Here is a 21,802-nt window from a genome sequence, read left to right as displayed (position 1 = left end):
AAGATGTACATACAGCAGCATAAAACATAACAAAACAATGTACAACACGTATTTGAACATTGTACAACACGCTTGGAGTTCTTTCAATCAATGTTGTTTTTTGTAAACAAAAACTTCACCACCGGCGGTAATTTTGCACGTACACAGTAAGAGTTCACTTGCATTAAACTGCTGGCATGCGTCTGCAGGAGCTGTTTCTAGAACAAAATGAACAGTTCAGATAAAGAAAAAAAATCACGCTGTGCACGTAGCCAGACTGTGTGCGATCATGGGTGTGGGGCATGGCTCAAGTGCAATCTCACATACAGCCACATATTGGTTATGTCTGCCGTCACTCAAGGAATATGAGGCGGTGACAACTGGTCACGGATCGAGAAATCCACCCAATAGATTCCGTGCTTTCCGCTGTCAATCTACTTGCTCGTCCCCGATTGGCTAAGTTTACAGTGGGCGGGGTTTAAAGTGTTTGTTGTTGTTTTCGTTGAACAGAATAAGTAGAGCGGTCGACATCTTTGACAGCGATAGCCGTCTCGTGCGTGATCGTGCGTTTTTTATTAGCATTTAAAAAGAATTCTGGTTATTTTTTTGGGGGAAATTTGAAAGCCCAGAGCATCACTGGAGTATATCTTTTTTTCTGACCTGTTTTGACTAAAACTTGTTTTAAAGGTATGTGAGCAGTCAGTCTTGATACGTTAGCTGCCGTTACTAGCATTACATAGCATCGTATCGGATTTCTCTCACTGTAATTACGATCGGCCTTTACATGCTAGACTTGGAGGCACTTGGACTTGAATGATTTTAAGGGGTTGGTTGTTTTATGGTTGCTTAACATACGGGAAGCGAGCTTAGTCCGGTGCTGTTGTGAGAAATGACGTGGCCTAACTTCATAATGACCCCAACCTACGTGAACCCACAAACGGGTGTAACCATGATCACAACGGTACATCTGTACAATCTGCACAATCTCTACACTGATAAAAATCAGTCAAGGAAATGTCATACATTATTTTTGTCCATCAGGAGCAACCTGACTGAACCTAAAATGCGTTTTAAGTCTAATTGTCATGGTCGTGCCCTGTTTTAGTAGAGTTAATGAACATGTAAACAGTGTTTTGTTTCCTAAAAATAAATCTAATCAAAATAAAATAAAAAATTAGCCCATCATAACTTTGCAGAGCTGACTGTGAGGTCTGCAAAGTTTGACAAAAATAAAAATACATTTCCCGTTCCAAAAACGGCAATGGGTATTGTGCTGTTGACAGATAGATTTAAGGTACAATTTTGTGTTGTTTTTATTTTAATGGAAAACTCTAACCCTGCTTACAAAAATATGCAATGTACACAATGTCCATAATGTCCACAATTCCTAATACGACCTTTGCAAAACTCTTGACCTAAAGATGGATTGATATTAAACAATGATGCACTCTTCCAGCTGTCATCATCACTTGTTAACTGAATGCACTGGGCACTGAAGTCAGTCCACCAGTGTGCTTTCTCCTTTGTCTACTGCATAAATATAGCTATTGTGAGAAACTTCATGTTTCCCTGTGTATGGTTTCAGATGGGCAGTCAGTACCAGCGCTCAGTACCACTAGAAGTGAGGAGAGCAGAGGGAGAGAGAGTTCGGGCCAAGCATCCCGACAAGATACCGGTGAGTACAACAACAGTGACTTTTTCCCAGTAGACTTGATTAATTTTTATAAATTTATACACGGACAACAAAGTGCCTTAACAAGTTTAGCAATTTACTCTTGAAAATTATGCACAGCTAATTTAAGGTGGACTTTCTATGGTCATTTTAAGCATTTTTTTTTAAATTCTTGGGCTCTATTAGAGTATCTTCGGTTAAAAAAAGATCTTTGTTTGTCTTCTACTGGACCTCAGTTCATCATCTCTCTAAAGCAACTGTTGTAGCCACTCTCCCTTTAAGACAACTTTCATCTGATTGGCTGGCACTTTAAAGTGGCACTTTTGCCTCTCAGGGATTATTTGGACATCTGCTGACCTCAATATTTGGAACTTTGGCCATGTTTAATGTGAGCACCCACCATTGTAACAGTATATATGTGACAGAAAGCAAATAAAAGTGTAATAGATCTACTTCATAGGTTTGTAATAAAAAAAAAATGACAACAACATTATTATTCTTTAAGACTCATTTTAATTGGTGGTATGTAGACTGCTGTTTTATATATATATATATAAATGATAAATGATTTTTTTCTTGTTTATATTCAGGTACTTGTTCTCTGTGCCTTTGTTTGTTAATGATTGCTTTTTGTTTCGGGGTGTGTTTTTGCAGATCATTGTTGAGAGGTCCCCGAGGTCACGAGCTCCTGAACTGGACAAGAAGAAATACTTAGTACCCTCCGATTTAACAGGTGAAACGACATTACAGATATTTTGAAACCAAAGGAAAAATTAAAAAGTGAATGATTGAAGAGTATTTGTAAGCAGGACGTGTTATATTTTAACAGGGCCTGACAAACTATGCAATGTCAAAGCTGTTTTCAAATTACTTTAAGCCAGTGTCAACTTTGCTCTTCTGGTTTTGGTGATCAGCCAACACAGGACTAAACAGCAAATATCTGCTCTATCCACACAAGCCAACCGTATCTCCTATGATGTACTTTCCAAAGCTTTTGGACCAGACAGGATGTCCCTAATAAGTTAAAAGCTTTTGCGGGCATCTTTTTAAACATATTTAGAGATTTTCAAGTGTCAGTGGAGGAGCAGCACAGCAGGAGGCCATTCACTTTGATTAAAACAAAACTAACCACCTCCCATTACCAGTTTTAATGCATTTTTATGTAAATCAAAAGTGAATAAAAAGTACTATTTACATATATATGTAACTGTACATACTCATAATTTCAAACGAAATTCTGCTATTACTGCAACCCTCCCGCAGTACCTTCCCTGTCAACCAGGGGGCACCAGCCACACTTTGGGAATCATAGGTCTGTTTGATAATAACTCGATAAAATTACAGAGAGCTCTCCAGTTCTCCTTTATTGGTCTCTTCAATCTATTGGTAGTTCTCTTAACTTTACAGAAGTTTTGTTTTACGGTAACTGGTTGAGTCACAGACTGATCTGTGACTTGTCATGATCAGTTTTTTCCTCCTTTCTCATCTTACATGAAGTGAAACTCCTGTGTCTGCTATACACTGACCATCCACTCCTTTATCTCCTTCCCCTTTTTTTAGTCGGCCAGTTGTGCTTCCTAATCCGTCAGCGTGTGTCTTTGAGACCAGAGGAGGCGCTCTTCTTCTTTGTCAACAACTCTCTTCCCCCATCCAGCTCCCCTCTTTCTGCAGTATATGAGGTAAACATTTCAGTGCACGCACGCACAGACTCACAACAACAGTTATCCACATTTAGAGATTGCTTTCCTTTTCCAAAACAAAAAATGCAAAAAACACTACACTGTGGAATAGTCTTGAGTAGCCCCTCATTTCTTTATATTTTCTAGGAAAATGGAAAATAGGTGCAGAAATGTATTGAAACAGGCACAAACCGGGAATGTTTTTAATAGATCCAACTAAAGAAATTAAAATTGGTTCTCTGCTAATTTGTCTGGTATGTATAGACACAACACTGGTTCATCCCTTGAGTTCGGTGCCTTTTTAATGCTTGAATAATTTGAAGGTCCATGTTAAGTGGCTTAAAAAGTAGGAAAAAGCTTTAAAAAGTTGCTGCTCTGGGCATAACATACTGAATTTGTCTTCACATTCTGAAACTCTTTTGGCAGATCTGCTTAGGCAGCAGTGTTACTTCGCTTTTTCTAATCCTATTAATACGCGCCTAACAGAAAGTAAACAGAAGTAAGGATGAGCTAAGTGATATTTTATCATCCGAAAAGTGATGCCAAAATCAGAATATATAGAAAAGAGAAGTGAACATCTTGATACAGTTGAGGGTTTGATTAGCTCTAAAGGTAACGTGTAAATGAAGACACATTTTTTTCCCATTCTTTTTACACTTCGTCAGAGAAGGAAGTTAGATAAATTGCTGACTTGTTTTATTTCACATCCAAAATAAACTTCTGTTTTTCATTGTTGTTGTGTGTCTCCAAGTTCACAAACTTTTCATGCTCATTTGTGGATTATTCCCTGCTATTTTAATGTGTTCAGGAGCACCATGAAGAGGACCTGTTTCTCTACATGACCTACAGTAATGAGAGCGTGTACGGTGCATGAGGACGAACGAAAGACTCAAGCAAGCAAGAGAGCAAATGAGAAGAGTGATATGGGCTGAAGAAAGAATTGGGGCTGTTTCGAAATGCTTCACATCCACCTTTTATTCTCTATAATAGTAGCTTTGATAAGTAACTACTGTGCATGGTGGAAGAAAAGCTTTGTATAAAACAATGTGGTGCTGGCATGGTTTTAACTTTCAACAGTATTTTAAGGGGAGAAGGATGGGTAAGTCATGTTGATTTCCTTACTCAGTAAACAAAAACACAGGAAGGTTTGAAAGCACGAATTCTTTGTAAGAAGTGGAACTTATTGCAATTATGTTGAGAGAGCTCTTTTTTTCCTCACTTACCTGTATTTAATGCAAATAGTACTTTTGTTTTTGTAAATTATAAACTTTTGTGGAAAAAAAAAAGAAGCCATCCATTGTGTGCGTTCTTTTCTTATTTGTTTGCCACTGAACGGCTAACGTGAAGTACCCCTGAGCAAGGTACCGTCCCTACACATTGCTCCCCAGGCGCCTGATTGGTGGCTGCCCACTGCTTCACTAAGTGAATGGGTTAAATGCAGAGAGAGTAATCCCCACGGGGATCAATAAAGTGAATATTATTAGTATTTATAATAATAATAATATGTGTGTGTGTGTGTGTGTGTGTGTATATATATATATATATATATATATATATATATATAACAGCAGTCTACATACCACCAGACGCTAATGTTAGATCAGCGCTTGTCTACCTGCATCCTGCATGAGTCAATCTCCGAACAGCAACGGGCGTGTCCAGAGGAGTACACATTGTTGCGGGGACATCAACAAAGCATGCTTAAGAACTGTGCTGCCTAAATTTGTTCAACATGTGAAATGCCCTACGAGAGGGAACAAAACTTTGGACCATGTTTACTCAATTATTAACCAAGCCTACAGATCTGTTCCCCTCCCCCACCTGAGCATGTCTGACCACCTCTCTCTGCTCATTGTCCTGGCATACACACCACTCAGGAAAAGGACAAAGGGCACCAACCAAACTATCAACACCTTTTTTAGGAAGCTCTGGCTCAGCTGCAGGACTGTTTTGCCTTCACAGAGTGGAGTGTCTTCGAACATGTCGACCTAGAGACTCGCACTGCTGCAGTGCTAGGTTACATCAAGCACTGCATGGACACTGTCACCATGTAAAAGCGGGTACGGGTAGACCACAGCCATAAACCCTGGATGACAAGTAAGGTTCAGGCATTATTAAAGGCACGCAACTCTGCATACCAATCTGGGGACCAGGATATGTAGAGCAGAGAAAGAGCAGACCTTAAAAAAAGCATCAGAGCAGCAAAACTTGACTATTTAAATAAACTATCGGATCGCTTCTCAGATAACAACTCTAAGAAGGTATGGGAGTGCCTGAAACACACCACAAACTACAAAGGCAATAGGGCAAATACAGATAAAATAGACATCTCATTAGCAGAGGAACTTAACCACTTCTTAGCCTGCTTTGAGAGAACTGTAAACACCCCTACCATTCACACCACCCTGCCCATAGCCGCCTTTGAGCACAGCCCACACACATTTACTCCCCAAGAACACCAGGTTTACAATGTGTTCAAAGCAGTTAATCAGAGAAAAGCCGCTGGCCCTGACGGAATACCTGGGAGTGTCTTCAAAGTCTGAGCTGACCAGCTGGCTCCTGTGTTCACCAGACTATTCAGCCTCTCCCTGTTACATGCCACTGTCCCTCACTGCCTGAAATCAGCGACAATAGTACCAGTCCCCAAGTCCACCATCATTAGTGGCCTCAATGACTACAGACCCATCACACTGACACCAGTGGTTGCAAAGTGTTTTGAGAAGCTGGTCCTAAAGCACATAAAGGACTGCCGCCCACTCAGCTTTGGCCCTCGCAGGTCCACAGAGGATGCTGTTTCCACTGCCCTAAACTCTGCTTAGAATCTTGGGACTTCAGTAAGGAAGTCTCTTCATTGATTTCAGCTCGGCTTTCAATACCATCATCCCAGACATCCTTATAGCCAAGCTGGTAAACTTAGACTCCTCCCCCCGCTACATGTGCATGGATCAAAAACTTTATCACAATCTGTCATCAGATCGTCCTCCCTGTCACTCAGCACTGGCTCACCATAGGGATGTGTGCTGAGTCCTCTCCCATACACCATCTACACCAGTGACTGCACCCCCCGCAACCCCGCAACATCATCATCAAATTTGCAGATGACACCACCCTGATGAGAATCATCACCAACGTTGACAACACAGACAGAGGTCCAGGGTCTGACAGAATGGTGTGACCACAATAACCTTACCCTAAACACAGGGAAACCACCTGTCCCCTCTCCATAAAAGGTGACTACATGGAGAGGTTGTCCTCCTTCAAGTTCCTCGGTACCCACATTTCTGAGGACCTGTCCTGGACTACAAATACATCAGCCTGAATGAAGAAAGCTCAGCAGCTCCTCCATTTATTGAGGGTTCTGAGATGCAACAGGCTGCAGACTGACCTCCTAGTGTCCTTCTATCGTGCCACAATCGAGAGTGTGCTGGTGCACGCCATCCCTGTGTGGTACGTTGGTTGCACAACAGCCAATAAGGAGAGAGGGTCATCCAGACCCTCTCTCCTTATTGGTCATCAAAACTGCAGAGAAGGTGTCCACTCTCCATTCTGGACTCCATTACCAGCTCTAGATGTCTCTCCATTTAATGTAAAATGTCTTTTTTGTGCAATATTTTGGCAGATGTGCAGTTTCCATCCACCCTTTTTTATTATTTGTTATATTCTAGTGTACATAGTGTTCCTATATATTTTTTTCTTCTTCTATATTGTCTTTTACTTTTAAACCTTGTGGTCTTGTTACGTAATTCCATTGTGCAAGCAACTGTACAATGACAATAAAAGGTCTAAGTCCAAGTTCAAGTCTAAGTCACTTAGTGTCTGCGCAACTGCATGACAAGTTACATAAGCTCATTGTCAGTTGACTAGGCAGGTCTGAAAAGCTCCAGCAAAATCGAAACTGTGAGAAAACAAGAAGAGGGGAGCCATGGAGATGCAAGAGATCCCCAAAGAGACGGAAAAAGCCAAAGAAGGGGATGAAGGACCGAGCGAACCGATGCTGGAGGTGAAAAAAGAAGGTAAAAAAAAAGAAGCTGTTTACATTGTACCAAAGTCTAAATTAAAATTATGTATACAAGTCATGCAAATGTTATGTAAAGTAAGTAAACTGTGCAAAAGATTCAAAACTTGTTTAATAAAAAGAAAATCCTTAAAGTTTTGAGATTTTTAAAAAAGTTTACTTTAGAAAATCCAGATTATTTGAAAGCCGACCACAGTTGGTTCATTTCTCTTGCTAAAATGTGTCCATCTGTATTTTTATCTTTAGAGGAAGCAGAACAAGACCACTACGCCAAACTGCAAATTTCATCTGAGGATGTCTATTCAGAAGCTTTCTCTGCGGCTGGTTCACGAAAACAAATACTGGGTACAGTTTTACACAAAATATTTGTGTCTTCAGCTGGTTGGTTGCCCAGTTTCGGCTCGTTCTTTCTTTTTTCAGTACGTGCTTTAGGTAAAACACAGGATTTAGTATCATTATTATACAGAATAATAATAAATGTGTTTTTTGTCTTTATAATCTACCATCTGGGAGATAAATTAAAGCAGTAAATATTTTGGTTTCTCACAAAAAACGATTCAGCCAAAGAGAAAAGAAAAAAAAAAGCAGAAGTGGGTTTTTTTTGGTAATCTTCAAACCGCATCACCAGTTACAGTAAAATGTGTATAATAGTAACCATTGCAGTGAAATTGCGCATGTTTAAATCTTTGTAGAATTTACTGTAGAGTCTGTATAATACTATTTTTTAATGTTTTTGTAGGATTATCAAATAAATATAGTACTGAATATTTGATATATGGTATTAAATGTTTCAGTTTGTAGTATTTAGGGCTGTGACCGTCTTTTTATTTTTAGTGATTTATTGTTGATGTTTTCTTGTTTTACACTAAAACTTACAATGTAGAGGCAGATTTCTTGTCTTTATTAAGACAATGATCTTTGACGTGATACATTATTTGTTGCTTTTCAAAACAAATGAATTTATTGACCATTTTGTCCTAAGTAAATTGTTTCGGCATAAAAAGCTCCCTCAGTTTTTCCCATGCATTTATAATGCTAATGATATGCATCAAGAAAATGTGTTTTTACTAATGTCTGGAGATATTGCAATATATATAAAAAAGAATTTGTGTTAAAAAGTAGAAAAATGAAAATCACTGCGGAGTAACAATGTAAGTTTACCTGAAATATAAGGTACTCTGAAATATTGCTGTCTTATAATTAGAAGCAGTATTAATACAGCTGCCACTGCTAATAAAACTGTTACTTAACATAATCAATAATCTTACCATTAAAGAGTAATATACAGGAAAATAGAACTAGATATATTGGTGGCGTTTCATGATTTCGCAACTTATGGTGTTATTGTCATGCGCTTTCGGTTTAATTCGTCTAAATCACATGGAAATTGTGCAATTTTTAGTATCTAAAAATGCTTTTAAGCAGGCTCAGCAGAACATGGGATTCAGGATTTTCTGTTTTAATGGAGAGAAGAGAAGAAGGGTGAAAAAAATGTTTTTCATTTAGTGTGTACTTTGGGATACTTTAGAGAAAAACTTATTGTGCCCTCTTCTTGTTTAGTTTTTTAATTGTATAATCATTTATGTTATCATATAATCAATTAATTACAAAAATATTTTCTTTATTAATCATTTGTTTAGCATTAATTTTCATGTCTCTTATAGAGTAAAATGTGATATAGAATATTTTACTAATAATTACCTTCTATCTACACGTTAGTATCAAAGGTACTGGCTGTATCGTCAAGGGTCTGAACCTCCCTTACTACATTATAAATATATATTATATTACTATATTATATTAAATAAAATAAAATAATAGTTTCTCTTTACTCTTCTCTTTGTAGGTATATACTGGAAACTGTCCAGAATACCTATAGTAATTAAATTTCACGTATGTCAACTGTAAATGCTAAGTATCACTAAAAGTAAGTATGTTTAGTTAATCAAATTACATCCTAAGTCCAGAAGAATTACTTACGTAATTGTGTAAAATTACTCTGTAAGATCTGGGCTTTGTTATGAAATGCTACTGCTATAATTTATGTTGGTTAATTAAGCTTAGTTCATGAGTTTTTCCTTCATCTGTTACATCATTTTAATCCAATTTGCGTGCAACCATTATGATAAGACCACATGTAGTTTGAGGTTGCTGTGCTGTTAATGTAACCCAGTGCGAATAAAAATTCGCCCACAGCCTGAAGGCAAAACGGTCTGACAGGAAGTCTGTCTGTTGTGTGTCTTTACAAAGAACAATTTTAACTAAACTTCCCTCTAACCACATTACTCACAACCTGTTGTAGTTTGGCCTTTGTGTTGAACTTCCATCGTTCTTTATTGTTGTAGTGAGTCAGTTTAGTCGTTAAGACAACAACAACAGCTGCATAAATAAATAAATAAATAAATAAGTACATAAGACGGCATGACAACATGGCACAGCAATGTGTCTAACTTTTTTATGATCACTAACCCGCAAAAAGGCAACAAAGCCAATTAAAGCTATCACAGCACGAGTCATGTTCTTTTTTGCAATTTGGTGAAATCAAATAATGGTTTTGTTTACAAGAATATGTTGTTAATTAGATTAATGGAAGATATTTTTATTACATTGCTGAGGTACAAACAAACAAGTCTTGCTCTCTTGTGCTTCATTAAGTCGTCACCCACGTCCTCTTTCTTTGCAAAACCTTGTACTATAACATGATATTTACAGACTAATGTTTTAAATCTGCATCAGTGACGTGTGCATCCTCCGTATCTCCAAAGCATTAGACATAAATACTGATCTGAAATTAGTTATCTGCTGTTTTGAAGGAGAAAGTCTGCTGTGTCTGTGTTTTTCTCAGAACTTTGTCACACACACAGACTAATGTTTAAAATGAGAGAGACAGGAAGAGAGTTTAAAGTTTGGGTCATTCAAGGACAAGCCAGGCACTGTGCTCCATGAATAACTTAGGAATCTATGAAGGTCAAGTTGCTATGGTGATGAGACAAAGGGGGCGTCCTATAACTGCACTGTTGCAGCCAGTCTTGAGTCAGCAGAGAAGACGGAGCACAACAGAGCAAACAAGCTTTCTCTCAAATACCAGGACGTTTTTCTCCATGTATATTAAATTCTGCCGCAGTTACGGTGAGGATAAGAAAGATGAGGCTGATGAAAACTTGCAACCCAAATTATCGGTTGAACTGGAGGGGAAGAAAGGTAGGAAGCTGCAGCTTTTGCAGGCTTCATGGCGGTCTTTGTTGTGCTCATTAACATTTATCTGATGTCGTCTTCCTCAGGCAAAGAACCAACTGGAGGAAATGTGCGTCTGTACCGTGGAGTGTGCTTATTCCTCACCTTAATGTGCATCGTCCTTCTGGTGGTTGTCATTATCCTCAGCCTGAAACGTGAGTAGCTGCAGCCATGGATCTGAATTCATGTCAGCGCTGTGATAACAAACCCTTCCTGGCACCACCATGTTTATAACACCAAAGCAGATTACGTAAGACTGAAGGTCCTGGCAGAGCAGGATCAAAATGGTGCACAGTTGTTTTCAGCTATGGATTTTTAAAATTCTATTTCTCATAACAGTGCATAACAAAGGAGTAAAACTATTGCTTATTGCTTTGCTGCAGCCTCAGGGCATTATTCCTTCTCTCAAATCTCCTCCCATTGTGCTCTGATTTCTAGTGCAAACTGGACCCACAGTCTGCCCGGTGGTAGAGGAAAGCGCAACAGCTAAAGAAGCAGTACCTGCGTTTGCTCCAGGATGCTCCTTCGAGAACTGCCAGGCCCAGTTCCCAGCTATTCACATTAAACGTGAGCAGGCACAAAAAGTGGGGGGGGGATTCTTTCTCAATCACCTTGTTTTTAGCTATAGTTCTGCTTTCATAATGATTCAAATTAGTTTTTAAACAAGTCTCGACTCAAGTTCGTGTTCTTCTTTGGCTTCTTTTTTTGTTTATAGAACAGGAAAAATTGAGACTCTTTTAGATTTCTGTGCAACTGAAAAAATACATGCATAAAGATGAAAATATGATGAAAATTAAATCACAAGCAAAACCCTTGAATATGCAAAGGAAAAAAAGAGTGTGGGAAGCTTCAGGTCTGATTAACAGCTTTTTACTTTTTCATTAACCTGTTTTTTAAATAAGCTTTTCCTGTTCTCTCTGCTTCCAGATCATGGCTGCCGGCTGTGTGGTGATGGGTGGATGACCTTTGGCCGATCGTGCTTTTTCCTGTCGACTTTTAGACTGAAGTGGCACCAGAGCGAGCAGAACTGCACCTCCAGAGGGGGATCTCTGGCTGTTATTACAAGCAAAGAAGTTCAGGTGAATCTGATAACTTTTATGCCGCTCTCTTCCTTCCTTGAGTTATTAACTATATGCTTATATATTACAAGCAAGCAGTTTATGAAGTGGTAATAATTGCTAATAGTTACGCATCAATGGTGTTTTTTCTTTTAGGACTTTCTGACACAGAAAGGGAATCTCCAATACTGGATCGGCACCATTAAAAAAGGCACTGAATGGACCTGGGTTGACAGCACAAAGCTGCAAGAGAGGTCTTTATTCTATAAATGATTCTATAAATAGTTATTAAAACAGACAATTGACTAGTTTAGACATAGTTGTTTGTGGTTTAGATCAGGGTTGCCACTATTGCACTGTGCATATTGGTGTTTGTACATGTGTTAATAAGCTTATAAAATAAAACATTTATTGCACAGCTGTCAAATTGAATTACAAGTGTACCTAATAAAGTGGACACTTTGTTCAAACAAAGAAAAAATCCAGATATAGATTGCAGAATAATAGTTAATGACTCTTTCTTTTGTTTTGCAGCTATTGGGCAGAAGATCCAAGAACTGGGAATTGTGGGATCCTAGACAGCACAGGCCCATCTGCCAGAAACTGGATTAGAGCTCCCTGCAACGTCGCCACTTACTTCATCTGTCAGCTGCAGCTCTTGTAAAAGAACCGCGAGCAAATCTGTTCCGCCAGCAAGCATCAAATTCAACAATAACATGCCAAGACATCTCTTTCCAGTATCCAGCAAAGAAATATAAACAAGCTTTTTAGATAACAGTTGCTAAGTCTGACACTTAGCAGTTTATTTACAGTAGATTTTCTTGCAGCTTAGTGTGGAATAATTTCTGCTCTAATATTTGATTGTAAAGCTTTGTAAGTGCCTTGCTCCTTTGTTTTGTATGATTTTATTATCTGCTGTCTGCTTTACAAATGAAGTGACAGTGAAACTGTTTTAAGAAAGTTTTATTCTCATATAAAATTACTCATTACCTACATGATAAGATGAATCTCTATGTTGTTGTTTTTTTTAGCATATATTCCTGCTAGACATCTTTCATATTTCTATAAAAATCACAGTCTGTTCTATGGCATAATACTGCGGAAATAATTGCACTGTTTACTATGTTGAAAAATCAAGATAGTGTGGTTCTTTCACCCCAAGGTCACTGAAATTCAGCAATTCTTTACATCTACTTAATATGTATATGACTCAAAGTTGATGATAGGAAGGAACTTCTGGGTTAGATGGCATCTCTCTCTAAACATATTTAATGCTCTGTTCCTCCTCTGGCTCATCCTGTTCCATCTCCAAACCTAAAGCGCTGTGTCGAACCAGCTCCCACCATCCTCCTTTGTTTTTAAGTCTCAGCTTCAAGGTTCCCTTGAAGTCAGAATTTTCATCTCCCTCCGTTTCCTTTTCATCCTCTTTGGAGAAGACGTTTACGTAACGCCGCATCTTTTGCATCATGGAGTCATTTCTTTCCTCAACCCTGCAAAGAAGACGAATAAAGAAAAAGTCACGCATGTTTCAAAATTAATTATGTTACACTCTTCTTTTTAGTTTCCGTTTTTTTTTGGGGCCCCACCTACAAAACAAAAAGCTTATTCACTTACAGAAGGAAAACAGTTTTGCCCGCTGACACTAAATGAAAGCCTTTGATGGACTTCACCCATGAGTAATGCTGTGCCTGCAGTGAGAAGCACCATTCTTATCGTATTACTAATACTATATTTTTCCCCCTACTTATACATATATAACCTACTATTACACTTAAAAGGGTGTATTATGCACATTTTCCCTGTCTACACTAGCTTTCCATAACTTGCAGTTCAAAATGATCCTTATTAGTCTTATACTGGCTTGGAGCAACTCATATTTGTCCAATTCACTTTAAACTACCTGTCTTCTGATTGGTTGGCCCTCACAAACAGGAGCTTGTGCTCAAACAAGGGCTTGCATTCAAAGTTGTATGTCAAGAGTAGAAAGAACTTATAAAACTGAGTTACAGCACTTCGAATTTCAAGCTTTTGGCTTTTGTTTCATGTTTTCTTTCATATGAGCATTCACCAGTTGAGATAAAATAAGAAAAAACACAACCAAAGGAATATTTGATGTGTTGAGAAATAGACTGAATTGATTTGTACTGAAAGGCAGCTTTTGTTAGCCAGGCTGAATGTTTTTCCTCTTTAACCTTGATGAGACGGACGCAAAAATGAAAAGAATCGACTAAGAAAAACATGCAGTGTAGCCTTAGGAGGTGTGAAAGTAATATAAAAACTACAATAAAAAAAAAGAATTGAGCATTTTATAGCGTGACATGAGCTGTGGCTGTCGTTTCTGTACAAACTTCCTGTTTGACTTTATTTTTAAAGATAACATCCCTTTCTGCTGTGTTAGGTGATTTCTGTGGGTTTTCGTCTGTTCCTGACACAAGGTTGCATCTTACCTGAGATACCAGCACTCTTTCAGGCCATAGTTCAGCCCACAGACCCCAAGTCGAGGCCAGAGACAGCGAGGAAGCCTCCTCTCCAGCATGAGCGTCGTGGCCACCACCTGAATAACAACATTACAGCTGTAAACATGACACAGCAATGCTTAACGCACGCTGAAGAGGTGATTACACATGTGTGTGTAATAACCCTGTTACCTGAGTCCTCCAGAGCTCATCTCTCTCCTGGCCCACCCTCCATTGTGTGTCACTCATCATGGCGGTGAGCAGATTTAGCAGAAGGATGTGGGAAACCAGAGAGGAGGTGCAGTGCAACACATGGACAATCGCAGGTATAGGGATGGTGTGGTCCACAGGCAGATCGATGAGGCCAACGCTGAGCTCAAATTGGGAGAAGAGGCTGATGGGATATGAGCGATACGCAGGAAGGGAATCTACCTCCTGAGTCATGTAGACTATCCAGAGGGCTGAGAAGAAAAAAATGTTTGTAAGAGAGCAGGAAGGTCTCCTTTAAAGAATGTTTTGTCAAATTTGTGTTTATTTTTATTGCTAACAATATACTCACAGGTGGAAAAGGCAAAGAGCACAATGGAAATCAGCCACATAAACTTTGTCAGGTCTCCAAATATAATCTAGGGGGAAACGAGACACAAGCGAGCTCAGTCTGAAAATGTAAAACCTCAAAAACCAAAACAACAAATGAAAACATGTGTGAGCAGGTGTGTGAGCAGAGCAAACTCATGTTTTTGTTACTCATGGAGCTCGTGTAGAAACCCATCCGCACCTTCTGTATCGTGATGACGTAAGGGCCAAGCATTTCGAAGCCACGGGCGAAGAACATGACATTACACCAGCCGAGGACCAAACACACTGCCATCACCTCGGCCTCCCTCTGCACCTCACAGGCTCTGAACACGCACAGCAGCACCACCAAGCAGGCATAGCTGATACTGGTCAAAAACAAGAGCGGCAGCAAGGTTAGGCAGTGTTCCCAAACATTATGCTTTGCTTGGGTTCTCAGAGGGTGTGTGTGCTTGCTTACAGGATAACATGGAAAGGGCCTCCCAGTGCCGTCTGGCCAAAGTAGCGCTTTGCTCCAACTCTCAGAATATCTGGGATCTGTTAGGAGCACAGGGGATGCATGAGGTCAGAACAGTTCACAGTAATGTACTGTTGAATATTTTTAAACAAAAAGCATATTTTAAATGTCCACCTCCAGCACAAGGATGACAAAAGCTCCAATGACGCTGATAATCTCTCCTGCGAGCCGCACATTATCCCCATGTGTTGTATAACTCTCCTGAGGTGGACAAAGAGGAAATGATGCTGTTATAAATATTAAAATCTCATTATTGTCTGACAGTGTAACTTATGTAGGTGTAAAGTTTGGCATTTACACATGCATTTAGTGGATCTTATGTATTTGAATTTTTACGTAAGTTATGGCTGAAGTAATTTGGGGCAAAAAAACCTCTGGTGGTGCTGTAGTTCAGGAAGTACTAACTGCCAAAGTAGAAGTGACACGCTATGAAAGTGTTGCCTTCCTAAAATGTGTAGCAGGCCCCAGTGCAGGTGGGGACTGGGAAAATAGGGGGTAATAATGGATTCAATTAGAGGAATCTGAATTTTTAGTGGGGACTGACCTAAACATCTACACCCAAAACGTCAACTCCATAAAACTCATGTAATAGAAGTACAAACTGAAAAAATTAAACAAAGATAAGAGGGTAGAAAACTAAATCAAAGTACTCATTATGCAGATTCGGTCGACTATTTGGATCATAATAATTAGTACTAACACGTGAGAGCTGGTTTAATGTTACTTCTAGGCAGTCAGTTTTATAAATGTTCATATTTTATTTCCAAAAGGTTAATCTGAAATATGACTCTTTAAAATAAATGTGCTGTAATAAAAATCTAATTATATTTTTGGGATAGTTCAAAAACAGTCAGCACATTGAACATAAAAATTTCACTTTAGGTGTCTCATTCAAACAGTATAGTGAGTAAAATGTTGAGATCTGTTTAAGGTTTTCTAATGTCTATGATAATTCATAGTTCTGGCCCACCTTGAGCGTCTTCTGAACCCAGACAGTTTTGTCTGCATCTGACGTTGTGTAGTTCTCTGGAGCGTTCTTTAGGGGGCGAAACATACAGCACATTGTGAAAGTCCCGATGTACAAGAGATACAGAAACAGCAGAAACCTAACAACAAAAAGGGAGGAAGAAACCCAGTGTGTTAAACAGCAATAGACATGTGTACAATTCAAGTATTTTAGTTCAGATTTAACAAAACTAACAAAATCTTACCTGAAGTAATGTTTCCCATACAGGTTCCACTTCAGACTAACCAGCTGCCTCACAGGAGTGACCTCCAGGATCTTCCTTGCCTGGAGAGCAAAAATAGAAGAGATATAAAAAATCTCAGAGTCAGAACTAACTTCCTGATAACAATTAGCATTTTCTCCTGAATGCTACCTACATATTCTTCTGTACCTCTTTCTGCTGGCTGGCCACAATGACCTCCAGCACTGACATGCTATCGGCCCACGAGTCGATCTCGGACAGGTCATACAGGTGAGAGGTCAAAGGGCCCAGACTCCACTGGACTACACGCCTTTTGTTAACTAGGTGCTGGAATATCTTTAAGAGACAGGGGGTTAGGATGAGATTAGGAACAATCTGTTCCACCTTTCATGTTTGGGTCACCATGTGAATCTTCCATGGTACTACTCACCACTGTGTTTCCCTCTTTTGCAGCCAGCTTAAAAGGTGTAAGGCCTCGGGAGTTGGGAACCATATCAAGGGGCACTTGCTGGTCCAGCTCTGCATCGCGTGCCATAATCAAGTCAATGACCTGGCAGGCAATGTTCTTGTTGGGCTGCAAGACCAAAATGTGAAGCACTGTGTTGCCTGTATGGAGAGTGTGTACGCAGGAGGCACAAGAAGACAGGAGAAAGCTATTAATTGTTAATAAGACGCTCATATTCAGATATGCACAGCTGGGTTAACCTCCTGAAGGTCCCCATAAACCAGAAATCAGTCATTACTCTGAAACATTTAGCTATGTGAGCAAAAACTGGCAACAATTAGTTTAGCATTTAAAAATGTTTTTTTAATTTTTAACCTATACTCTCGAGGTACTTCAATGATCTTCTTTTAATTACTGACTCTGGGTGCCCCGCGGCCTTAGTTTTGTTGGACCTGTCCTCTGCTTTTGAGCTGTTGGACCATAACATTCTCTTAATAAGGCTTGAACATCTGGTTGCATTACAGGTATGGTCCTTGGTTGGTTTAATTCCTACTTATCGGAGAGGTCCTTCTCTGTCACCATGGGTACCTACTCCTCTTCCATTGCCCCTGTTACCTGTGGTGTCCCTCAAGGGTCTGTGCTGGGTCCTATGCTGTTTTCTCTATATATGTCACCCCTTGGTCATATTATTGAAAAGTACAAACTCTCTTATCATTGCTACACAGATGACATTCAAATTTATTTTGAAATGACTGAGGGTGATACTTCATCAATGCTTCGCTTCTTCGATTGTATAAGTGAAGTTACCCACATAGCAAAGAATGACGGCCCTTCGGTGGCCCAGATCAGGTTTGCTAGACGCAGTCCACACATGGACCAGCACAGGACCACCAGTGTGTCTGCAACTGGCCTTGTGCTGGCCCATGTGTGGGCCACATCTGGCAAACCTGATCTGGGCCACCAAAGGGCCGTCGTTCTTTGCGGTATGTGGGCCATGTGTAAGCACATTGTGTGGGCCAGATCCGGGTCATACCAATTTTGCTATGTGGGTAAAGACTGGCTGCTGAGCAATTCCCTTAATGACAAGAAAACAGAAATTGTAATCTTTGACAGTCACACCCCTAGAGCCCATCTAACTGGTGTCCTCGGGCCCTTCGCTGATTATCTTTCCGATTCTGCAAGTAATTTGGGTGTTTACCAGGACGGCTCCTTTAAACTTGACAAGCATGTGTCCTCTGTTATTAAATCTTGTTTCTATCAACTTCGTTTAATTTCTAAGGCCAAGCCATATTTACCATGTGAGGATCTAGAAAAGCTTATCCATGCCTTTGTCACATCCAGGTTAGACTCCCTATACACTGGGATTCATTCTGCCCTTCTTCATAGATTGCAAGTCGTCCATAACACCGCGGCTCGCCTTCTAACTGGTACTCGTAGGCTTGAGTCTATCACCCCAATTCTCACTGGCCTCCACTGGCTTCCAATTAAACATCACATTGATTTCAAAGTCCTACTGCTTACTTGTAAAATCATAAATAATATTGCACCTAGCTACTTTATTGATCTCCTTAGCGTGAATACTCCCAGTAGAACACTGAGATCGTCTTACTTTTGGTGCAACCTAGGTCACGGCTGCAAACCAGAGGTGACCGCACCTAACCTCTGGAATAACCTCCCTCATACTATTCACGCGTCTCACTCGATCCAGACCTTCAAGTCTCGATTGAAAACAAACCTTTTTAGCTTAGCCTTCCCGGCCTCCTAGAGCATGCCTTTTAATTGTACTTTCTTGCCCTCCCCTTTCCTCTCTTTTACTCTTTTACTTACATTGTTTTATTGTTTTTATCGTTAAGTCTTGCTTCCTTATCTGCGTACTTGTGTACTTGTATGCTTGTTTAAACAATGCCGCCCACCTGCTAGCTTATCCGCCTTTGTACTTTACTACTGTTTTATTGGATTATGTGAAGCACTTTGGCAACCTCTGGTTTTAAATGTGCTATACAAATAACGTTTTATTGTATTGTATTGTATTGTATAATGCCTCAGTAGTGTCTTTGATATGAACAGTTTCCTCAATATAATTTAGCTTTGACAAAAAAGAAGCCTGAAACTTTTACCTTTTCAGGCTGATGTCAATTTTTCTTTTTGCATTTTCAGCTGTTGGTTAGATAAGAAAATTGCTAGTTTGAGCCTGACAGTAATTCTTGAGGTTCTTTGAGTTTAAATTACAAGACCAGTGCCAGAAAGCTGCAATTAGTGGCAAACCCATCAGGGTTGATTTTGTCCTTTAGTGGTGAGAATTTTAGACAATGCTGTGATAAATCAAATTAAAAATAAGACCCTAATAACACATGGGATGCAGAATATTTTGTGGCTTAAGCAGTCACACAGTCAAATTTCCTAGCAGTGTAAAATAATACTTGATCTTCTCTCACTCAAGGGCTCATACCTTTGTAATCCTGGATCCTGGTGCTGGCGCCTGCATCGATTACCATGGAGATGATATCCATATTCCCAGCACAAGCAGCAAAAGACAGGATGTGCTCGCCTGATGAAAAGCCACGCGTTTTGTTATTTTGCACAAAATCTCTCTCTGCCTTGTTTTTATCACATATGTTGGGACCAGTTTGGGGTTTTATTGTCCTGCCACTGGCCTTGTAATTAATGGTTGAAACATTTCTTTACGTAAGTTCACTCATGCTGGCTTACCACAGTACATAAGTCCTCCTATCCTCTTCCTGAAATACAGACCAGTGACTCTAGGTGTGGACACGTCACCACCGCGACTAATCAGATGACGAACCAGGTCGATGTTCTGATTCACCACAGCAATGTGGAGAGGAGTAATCCCTGAGGCGGAGCACAGAGAGAAAGTGTACATCAGTTCACTGCCAACACACTGGTTTTCGTTTCACCAGCTTTGGTAAAACCTACACTTAATGCTTTTGCTTTATCCACCACTGTAACCCTGACAGGGTTTGCTCTCCAAAAGCAGCAGATGAGGCCTCATAATTGGAATTTGTTGCCCTTTATTGATTTATTGTTAGATGAATAAAATAATGAAGTAAAAAAAAACAAAACCTCAGCGATATGATTTGACTAATTAAAATATTTTTTAAAATATTAGGGAGCTTAGAAAGAAAGTGACTAAGACTTCTTTAAGTTTCTTTAAGTTTCTTCAGTTCGCTTACTTTCTAAGGTCCTTAGATTTTTTAAAAACCTGCTTAAATTGTTGTGTTAGGCTTTTACATGCCCTTGTATCCACTGTATCAAAAATCTCACAGATTTTGCTAATAAGCTGAATTATTTGAATTGCAGACCAAAAAGCTGCCAACTTGACATCTATATAGTTACACACAGCACTCAGTCTGCATGATGTGCATTGGTGTTTTGCAGTTATGAATTTCTGCATGTCAACCTTGGAAAAGTTCAGAGGTCATGGGCTCGTTAATGAGGTCAGGAGCTCCATCCATCAGAGCCACAGCAGCATCCAGGTTATCGTTCATAACAGCAACGTGAAGGGCCGTCTCTCCCAGGGAGCCTGAACAAGAAGATACACCTTCTAAAATCACGGAAAACACACCAAAAAGGCAGCAATGTAAGGTTTAAACTCCTTGTTCAGTCGTACCTCTCTCAAAGATATTCGTGGATGCACAACCTAGCAGTTTCTTGATGCAACCAGCACTGTTGTTTTTAGCCGCATAGAAGAGAGGAATGTCATTCACACTGAGGGACAGAAGGACAGAAACAAGAAATCAGATTTATGGTAAAACTTTAAACAAAACTGAATGTACTGGAAAGTGGCGTCAGCAGGAGTTTACCCTTTTGTGTAGAGCAGAAATGTCTCATCCAGCATTTCATTCCATCCTTTTTTGTTCTGAAGGCGAAACTTCAGCTGGCTCCACCAATGGTTGAGCTCGCTCGGAGCAGATCTGGCTAAAGACGGTGACATTGGCACCTGAGGTTTGACTAGAATTGTGAAACGAAAAGTTAGGAATGTTTTTTAAGAAACTCAAGAAAGACAAAAGTAGAGTGGGTGAAAAATAAATGCTATGGAGTCTAAATCCACAGGTGGAAAAAAAATTGTTCATTTTGGTAGTTTTTTCTATTAATAAATTAAAGTAAATCTTTTCAGTCTTACCTCACCCTTAAGCAATGAAACTGCTGCTCCTCAATCTCTGGTGACACTGAGAGAAACACTCAAAAGTGGACACACCACCTTTAAAAATGTCCCCGAGGAGAGATGAAATCCCTGTGGCATCACCAATATATATATATGTCCCAGCCAAGAGGGAGGAGATATGAGAGCAAATGGGTGGAGAAGGAGGATGCGTGGAAAGCTGACAGGTAAGAATAAGACAGTGACGCAGTAATGAGCAAGGAGACTTTCACTGGTCAGAAGTGCCACAGAGAAAGCTGTGCTTCAACTCCCTGTTGACAAGGAATTCCTTTGTCATGCTGATCTAAAATTATTGGCTTGATCTCCTTAAAAGCAAAGTGACAATGGTCCAGTCCCCAGTTCGCGGATATCTATGCAATCACCAGGCCTCTCAGCATTCCTCTGACTACCACCGAAACCTGCATGGCCACTATGAAAATTCAGCAAGATCATGACAGTCAACACACCACTTGTAGTGAACTGTTAAGAAAACCTGTTTGGAAATTGCAAGCATGCTGTTCTATACCTCGCTTTATGGCATTGCGTTTTAGTTTGGATCTTTTTTTTTAATGAATGAGCAAAATCCTCAGAGTGAAACTGGAATTATTTGGAAAATATGGAGATTATAAAGGATTTTCCACCATGCTGCTTCTTGGACACACAAACACTAAACATCTAGCTTCATTCACAGTGATATAACATGTTGAGCACCATTCATGTGTCAACAGGAATGATCCCAGATGCAGTAATTACTGCACTACAAAGACTATAATGATCATCTAGAGGCTGGCAGCAGCATCATGT

At 39.7% G+C, this 21,802-nt stretch overlaps 3 protein-coding genes across 5 annotated transcripts; 2 read left to right on the top strand and 1 right to left on the bottom strand.

Annotated features, from left to right (window-relative positions):
• The first annotated feature begins 471 nt into the window (after nt 1-471).
• LOC146698779 (gamma-aminobutyric acid receptor-associated protein-like 1) lies at nt 472-4,625 on the top strand. The gene is made up of 5 exons (XM_085471581.1): nt 472-666; nt 1,565-1,654; nt 2,306-2,384; nt 3,212-3,330; nt 4,139-4,625. The coding sequence occupies exons 2-5, from the start codon at nt 1,565-1,567 to the stop codon at nt 4,202-4,204; spliced, it is 354 nt and encodes a 117-aa protein (XP_085327707.1). The 5' UTR covers nt 472-666; the 3' UTR covers nt 4,205-4,625.
• Nucleotides 4,626-7,177: 2,552 nt separating this feature from the next.
• Nucleotides 7,178-12,638, top strand: LOC146698778 (C-type lectin domain family 6 member A). Of its 2 annotated transcripts, XM_085471580.1 has the most exons (7): nt 7,178-7,343; nt 7,592-7,690; nt 10,627-10,734; nt 11,018-11,146; nt 11,507-11,658; nt 11,794-11,891; nt 12,172-12,638. In XM_085471580.1, the coding sequence occupies exons 1-7, from the start codon at nt 7,253-7,255 to the stop codon at nt 12,299-12,301; spliced, it is 807 nt and encodes a 268-aa protein (XP_085327706.1). In that variant the 5' UTR covers nt 7,178-7,252; the 3' UTR covers nt 12,302-12,638. The 2 variants fall into 2 exon arrangements, with proteins under 2 accessions (XP_085327706.1, XP_085327705.1); XM_085471579.1 differs by lacking the exons at nt 7,178-7,343; nt 7,592-7,690 and adding an exon at nt 10,346-10,546.
• trpv6 (transient receptor potential cation channel, subfamily V, member 6) lies at nt 12,466-21,069 on the bottom strand. Of its 2 annotated transcripts, none has more exons than XM_085471577.1 (17): nt 20,981-21,069; nt 20,661-20,808; nt 20,468-20,565; nt 20,258-20,380; nt 19,549-19,689; nt 19,289-19,387; nt 16,825-17,000; nt 16,584-16,730; nt 16,398-16,477; nt 16,157-16,292; nt 15,301-15,387; nt 15,130-15,206; nt 14,872-15,037; nt 14,653-14,719; nt 14,286-14,554; nt 14,085-14,191; nt 12,466-13,127 (listed from the first exon to the last, which is right to left on the bottom strand). In XM_085471577.1, the coding sequence occupies exons 2-17, from the start codon at nt 20,789-20,791 to the stop codon at nt 12,896-12,898; spliced, it is 2,136 nt and encodes a 711-aa protein (XP_085327703.1). In that variant the 5' UTR covers nt 20,792-20,808; nt 20,981-21,069; the 3' UTR covers nt 12,466-12,895. The 2 variants fall into 2 exon arrangements, with proteins under 2 accessions (XP_085327703.1, XP_085327704.1); XM_085471578.1 differs by having other exon boundaries at nt 20,986-21,069.
• Between the last annotated feature and the right edge of the window lie 733 nt (nt 21,070-21,802).

This window comes from Copadichromis virginalis, linkage group LG11 (assembly GCF_057382275.1).
Source record: "Copadichromis virginalis isolate Kocher_CV1m ecotype Utaka linkage group LG11, C_Virginalis_male_GT1.1, whole genome shotgun sequence".
Classification (NCBI taxonomy): domain Eukaryota; kingdom Metazoa; phylum Chordata; class Actinopteri; order Cichliformes; family Cichlidae; genus Copadichromis; species Copadichromis virginalis.
This window is presented reverse-complemented; position numbering and strand designations above follow the sequence as displayed.

Bases quoted from the DNA above. Each gene is read 5' to 3' on its own strand.
- LOC146698778 (XM_085471580.1), top strand. From the start codon at position 7,253: ATGGAGATGCAAGAGATCCCCAAAGAGACGGAAAAAGCCAAAGAAGGG. The intron at 7,344-7,591 runs GTAAAAAAAAAG...TTTTATCTTTAG, and splicing joins GCTGGAGGTGAAAAAAGAAG to AGGAAGCAGAACAAGACCAC. The intron at 11,892-12,171 runs GTCTTTATTCTA...TTTGTTTTGCAG, and splicing joins AGCACAAAGCTGCAAGAGAG to CTATTGGGCAGAAGATCCAA.
- LOC146698779 (XM_085471581.1), top strand. From the start codon at position 1,565: ATGGGCAGTCAGTACCAGCGCTCAGTACCACTAGAAGTGAGGAGAGCA. The intron at 1,655-2,305 runs GTGAGTACAACA...GTGTTTTTGCAG, and splicing joins AGCATCCCGACAAGATACCG to ATCATTGTTGAGAGGTCCCC. The intron at 2,385-3,211 runs GTGAAACGACAT...CCCTTTTTTTAG, and splicing joins AGTACCCTCCGATTTAACAG to TCGGCCAGTTGTGCTTCCTA.
- trpv6 (XM_085471577.1), bottom strand. From the start codon at position 20,791: ATGTCACCGTCTTTAGCCAGATCTGCTCCGAGCGAGCTCAACCATTGG. The intron at 20,381-20,467 runs GTACGACTGAAC...CTTCTTGTTCAG, and splicing joins CACGAATATCTTTGAGAGAG to GCTCCCTGGGAGAGACGGCC. The intron at 15,207-15,300 runs GTGGACATTTAA...TGCTCCTAACAG, and splicing joins TTGTCATCCTTGTGCTGGAG to ATCCCAGATATTCTGAGAGT.